The 6,000-nt window shown below is 40.7% G+C and overlaps 1 protein-coding gene across 1 annotated transcript in view; it reads left to right on the top strand.

Annotated features, from left to right (window-relative positions):
• The first annotated feature begins 297 nt into the window (after positions 1-297).
• The window catches only part of STK3 (serine/threonine kinase 3), a 109,692-nt gene continuing 103,989 nt past the window's right edge, over positions 298-6,000 (top strand). Inside the window, exons 1-3 of the mRNA XM_026050018.1 lie at positions 298-375; positions 835-963; positions 3,640-3,754. Of these exons, the coding sequence (XP_025905803.1) occupies positions 947-963; positions 3,640-3,754 (132 nt within the window). The 5' untranslated portion in view covers positions 298-375; positions 835-946. The remainder of the gene's footprint in view (positions 376-834; positions 964-3,639; positions 3,755-6,000) is intronic.

Here is a 6,000-nt window from a genome sequence, read left to right as displayed (position 1 = left end):
TTTCCCTGTGCCCTCCTGGCCTGTTGGTGCTCCCCAAAGGAGGTGGCTTGGTCAGTGACCTGATCCCGTGCTGCCCTGTGCTGCACGAGCATTAGTGGGGAAAACTGTAATGTCAGCATTGTTTCCTCATTTTGTACTTAATGATATTTCATTAGTGCATTACAATGGCAATGAAAATGAGGTGTCCAGTATGTTCTCCTCCATAAGGTTTTTCTTCCTGTCTGCTCGCTCTTACATTTGCTTGAGTTCTTTTATTTATCTTCTTTCTTCAAAATAACTTTGTTTTTATCTTAGCAAACTGAAGAAGCTGAGTGAAGACAGCTTAACGAAGCAGCCTGAAGAAGTCTTTGATGTTCTGGAGAAGCTTGGGGAAGGGTAAGTGCAAGTGGCCAAGAGGACCRTGTTGGAGGGAGCAGGGCCCAGAGCTGTGCTGGAAGGCTCCATTGCACAGGCAGTGGCTGTGGATGCTGGAGGAAAGAGCTCYAGCCTTCCTGGAGAACCTTTAGAAAGAAAGCAGGTGCATTTARTGCTTCTTTAGTGCATTCCATGCTTCCCCCAAAGCTGTTGATGCATTCTTGTCATGTCTCTTGGTTGTTAAGGCAGCAGAGGTGTGTAGCCTCTGCTGAGGCTAGATAAATAGCTCTTGATAAAGATTCATTGTTGAGATGTGGTGTTTTTTTCTGAGGTCCTAATACAACTGAAATTCTTGCAGCCTGAATCACCGYCTAGGCATGTGGCTTATGTGACATTTTAGAGGTAATATTTGCTTGAAGTTAAAAGTAAATTATCATTTAAAAATAATGTGTTAATCCATTTTTTTKGTATTATTTTCAGATCTTATGGTAGTGTGTTTAAAGCCATACACAAGGAGTCTGGGCAAGTYGTAGCAATTAAGCAGGTCCCTGTGGAGTCAGATCTTCAAGAAATAATTAAGGAAATCTCTATAATGCAACAATGTGACAGGTAGGCATGACAATTCTGCTCCCTTTCTAAGAAGCTATCTGAAAATTCGCCATTGTCGTGTGTTCATTTTCATGTAAATTTAGAAAAGTTTCAGCTGCATATATGGAAAACAATGCAATTTACACTGAATAATCTACTTAAGGGATAGGATTCGAGGTTGCTTTGGTTGGACTCATTGAAGGACATGTAAATGAGGTGCTTCACAGAAATTGTTGAAAGAATAAATAGTTGTACGTGCTTGTAGTTCTCTGCATTTGCATCACTTTGTTTGCACTGCCAAGCACCAAGACTAATATTTCCTATAAAAGCTCTGGACCATGTAAATTCCGAGTTTCCAATTTTTTTGGAAGATTGATAAAGATAGCACAAGACTAATGGCTACTGACATGTCACTATTTTAGAAGTTAACGGCTATTCATTTTTCATGGAAGAATGTATCTGTTAAATAGCGATCAATCTTAGGATAGYTCTGAATAAGAGCTATTACCCTACACTTCATAAACAATATATCCTACGGTGTCTAGTATTGTAGAGTTGTAGCATCCAGTATCTGTAAGGATGCTAAAATATTTTCTCTTTTCTGTAGAAGTTTTTTTTGTTGCAATGTACTTCTTGGTATCACTTTTTTGGTTCTATTTTTCTGAACACTTCCAAATTTTTGGGGKGAGTTTTTGTTCATATCTAACCAGAAATGTGGAAATCTGTTTGCAGTTCAAGGAAAATTTCACACTTCAGTTAGGACCCTTCTTCAAAATGCTGATTGTTTAATCAATAACTTCTTAGAGCAAGTGGTCTGTCATTAAAAGAAAAATTTGCCCTTGACTGGAAGTGAGTGATACACACCCCGGGTTTGAAGGTAGCTCTTTTAGTGCCCCCAGTATTTATTCAGGTGTTGCTGGGTGCTCTGGATGAGATGCAGTCGTTCTCTGGTTGAAAACAAAGGCTGGGGTGCAGCTCTGCAGCGTGAGCTTCCTTGTGTGGTGGCTTCCCCAGTGCAAATGCAGTATCGTGCAGTGCYGCTGGGAGGGAGGGACCTACCCTTTTAGCTTGTGGTGATTCCTCGGATGTTACATTAAAACCCTGGATTCATGGAGCATCTTGAATAAAAGATGCTTCAATCTCAGCATCCTTCCCTCTTCCCTGACAGGTTCCAGAGCTAGCTGCAGTGTTTGGACTGAGGTCCAACTGGGGCAAAAAAAGGTAGATTCTAAGGCAAACCGTTGCTATGGAAAAGGCTGATTCACACAGTTATCTGGGATGAAGCTGTAAGCAAATGTGCTGTTATGGTTGCCTTGTTTTGAATTGTAATAATGCACAGGTCTTGCTGGGAATATTAACATAGTGTAAGTCTGGCAGGAGATGGTCATAAAAAACAGTGGCATTAAGAACTCTGCTGAGAAGATCCACAGAGATGATGGTGAAGTTTAGGAATTCACCTCGCCTCAGGAATCCATAGGGGCAAGATCTGTATGTAGTTAGGGCTTGTTAGGGTTTGGTTCTAGGTTGGTTACACAGGTGGAACTGGCTGCTCTTATGGTGCTGCTGGTGACTCTTCACTGTGGCCTGTTCTGCAGAACCTGTGATGCCATGAAAAGGTCTGTGTGTATGTTCAGGTCTGACCTGTCCTGCATGAGCATTGCAGGTGGAAACCATTGAGCCTTTCATTTTCTTTCAGCAGTTTTCTAGCAAAAAATCCTGCTGCCCAAACTCCCCATGCAAAGAGTCCCTTTCTGCARAGCCAAATTTCTGCGTTCAGTTGCACTGCACAGTGTGGGTGTCCTCCCCTGAGGCTGGCGTTGGAGAGCACAGCCTCTCCTTTGCTTTCTAAGGGACTGATGCCAGCCTGACTAAACCTTCTTTGCTTAAGCGTTTGGAAGGAATTCCAGCCTCTTATTTCCATAAACACAACATTAATCACTATTCTGAAGGAAGATCCATGTTGCATCGTTACTACATCTGCTTATGCCTCTGTTGTGAGCCTCGGAGGAAGCGTTGTGTCAAGTGACATGTTGATGAATAGCAAAGCAACATGTTCTGTTTATGACAGTGCTAAAAATACATCTTAACATTAGACACTTCCGCAGGGAAATGGATTTTCAGATCCAGAATTCTTGTTCTAACCAGCAAAAAAAATTTTGTTTTCAGATGGTAGCCTACATTTGCACTTGAAAGAATTTCATATATGTGAAAAAGTAGGAGTTGGGGGAGGGACCATGTGTCTTTCCCCTCCCCCTCCCTCTTTTTTTTTTTCCTCTTTTTACTTGGTTTTGTGAGAGAGGAAATGGGAGTTTTTTAGAGGTCCTGAGGGAAGAAGAGGGGAAAAAACAGTAATTTCTCAAGGAGAGTTAAAACTGGAGTGGTTTTAAGAGGAAAAACAAGCTTATTAAGGGAAAGATGCTGCCCGCCTTTCATTAGAAGATTTATGCTTGGGCAAAACTGTTTATTTAAATAATCACTGATAATTTATGGTGTGTATGGTAGTGCTTCAGTCSTTTTTATTAAGCAATCGAGCTTTGTTCTAACTAGGCATTGGTTAAAATAATTACAGTTTTAAAATGCATCTGATTACGCTTGCTATCTGACTGTGCTCTTGTCTGTCAAACTAATTTTTAACAGAACTCTACTGGTATCTTCACTATGAAAAACATCTATTTTTTTTTTTTCTCCTCCCTCTAGTCCCTATGTTGTCAAGTACTATGGCAGCTATTTTAAGAACACAGATCTGTGGATTGTTATGGAATATTGTGGGGCTGGCTCTGTTTCGGACATAATTAGACTTCGTAATAAAACGGTGAGTTGCATTCTTTTTCTTACAGCATTTATTAAAAGTAAACTGTTATTGAAGACTAGAAGCGAGAGTAAGAGAGAAACCAGATGAGGCTTTGATTGTTGCCACGGGACATGTTTTTACCTTTTTTCTTAGGAAAGATGCTTGTGTGTTTGCTGTAGCTGTTTCATCCMTTACTCTTGAAATACGAAAATCCTGCAAGTTTTGTGGAAATTACTGCCCTGTAAAAGACAAGACTTTTTGTGTGGCGCCTTCCCCCTGCCCTTTCCACCCTGCAGTCCATGCGTAGGTTGTGCAGAACATGCCTGGCTTGCAAACAGCCACGCACTTGTCCTTCTCCCACTCCATAATTAGGGAGCCTAATGACAAGGAGAGGGATCTGCTGCTTGGGGAATGTGGGAAAAATTCCAAAGAGGAGTTGCAGGAAGGAGTCGCACTGAGGTTGTGGCAGAAGTGATGGAGAGGAGGATGGAGGCCGGCAGGAAACAGGCTTTATTGGCTCTGCTTACAAATGACTTCTTGAGGTCTTGTTGTAAATGCTGAATATTCTTTAAATGCTTTGATGATATTTATCCCTCCAGTAGTGGGMAGTAACATAAGGAATTTATTCTACCACTAAACGATATAAGGCGACCCTGCACTTGCTAGATCTATTTTTTTATTATTTTATTTATTTATGTAAAGACATTTTAAATGTGATCTGAAATATTCTTTGTCCCACATGTGGGAGCAGAGAGAGAGGAAACAGTGTTGTTGAGGCTTAGGAGGAAAAGGGGATGTGAGGGAAGATGGAGTTGGATTTAATAGGAAGTGGGGTCGTGCCCAGAACAGAGGGAACCTCTTTGGAAAGGATGACAYTCATTTTGCATTAAAATGCATCCCAGCTGCTGTGTTGTTGAATTGAAAACTGCGGAAGAACAGCCCAAAACTACAGGGTGGGATGCTCCTGGGGGAGTTATTGCATCTCCTAGTAGGACCATAAACATCTTTACATTATTCAAGAGTAGGAGGATAATAAGTAGCTCCAACAGCAAATGATGCTGTTGTGATAGTGATATTCTATGTAAACCAAAATGTAGAGAAATGACCAAAAATAAAAGCTAGCATTCTTTATTAAATGTGTGGGCATGTATATATGTGTGTTTATATAGACAGTTTAAACATTAGGCAATCCATTTTCCCCAATATGTTAGAATATTGACTTATTAGGAATGCTACAGRTTTAATGGAAAGATGATATTTAAACACTCTTGGAGCAAATGTGTACCAATGATCAGAGAAACTTTTTCTCCTATTCTTGGTCCATATAGTGAAAACTGATAGCAGAAACTTTACTCTGAAAATACGGTTGTCACAAGGATAAATGTAGTAGGGGGAAAAGTCAGCATACTTCTCTTGGTAAAGGGAAATCATGGCATACATGCTTTGTAGAGCATGTGTTTGTTTAAGAGTTCTTGGCTAAGTGAGTGCCTGGTTGGTGTAGATATTGTTGTAGTGACAGGTTTTTGGGCAGCCTTCTTTGCCAAAGAAAAAATATTTCTTAAAGAAATATGACTACAATGGAGTAAATGGAAAGTCCTCTCATAGATTAAGAGGTTTGTAGCTAGAGAAAGAAAGGTTTAGACCAAGTTGTCAATTTGGGAACTGCATGTGGATCTGCTGATGGAGTCTTAGTAGCAGTAAAATTAAAGAAACGTGATAGCCTCTGCCTCTGTGTGGGTAGGTGTGAAGGGATGCGTTTGGCTTGGGCTGAGGGGCTAAAACTTTAGACATACGTTCCTGAGCATTTCAGCTTAATATTCAGCAACAAATAAATAAAAGGGGTGCTAGACATGTCAAAGGGGTGCTAGTCATGCCAAGAATGTAACAGAATTGCAGAGGTTAGAGAAAGTTGGTGAGGATGATCAAAAGCACAGAATAGTCCTCTCTAAGGAGGATGCTAAGTAAATTATGCTTGTGTGTGTGTAGCGGGGGGAAAAGGTGCACAGAAGGCAAAATGGTGAAGACTYGGATAACCCTAAGTTGCCCAAAGAAAGTGAGTAGGATTTCGTTATCTGCTGTTTGTTACAAAACAAGGAAGCACTTGGGTGCTAGATGTGAAACGGCTTTTCTCCACCTATGGTGAAGAGGTTCACCATGTAATTCCAAATCGTGTTATAGCTGTTAAGAGGTTGATTTCAAAAGGCAGTTGGACAAGACCACACTTAATAGCTAGGGCTGATAAACAAAAATACTGAGTAACTGGCTCA

This window comes from Nothoprocta perdicaria, unplaced genomic scaffold (genome assembly GCF_003342845.1).
Source record: "Nothoprocta perdicaria isolate Ctin4 unplaced genomic scaffold, notPer1 scaffold_64, whole genome shotgun sequence".
NCBI lineage: Eukaryota > Metazoa > Chordata > Aves > Tinamiformes > Tinamidae > Nothoprocta > Nothoprocta perdicaria.
Note: the sequence above shows the minus strand (reverse complement) of the source record. Positions and strands in the feature narration are given on the sequence as shown.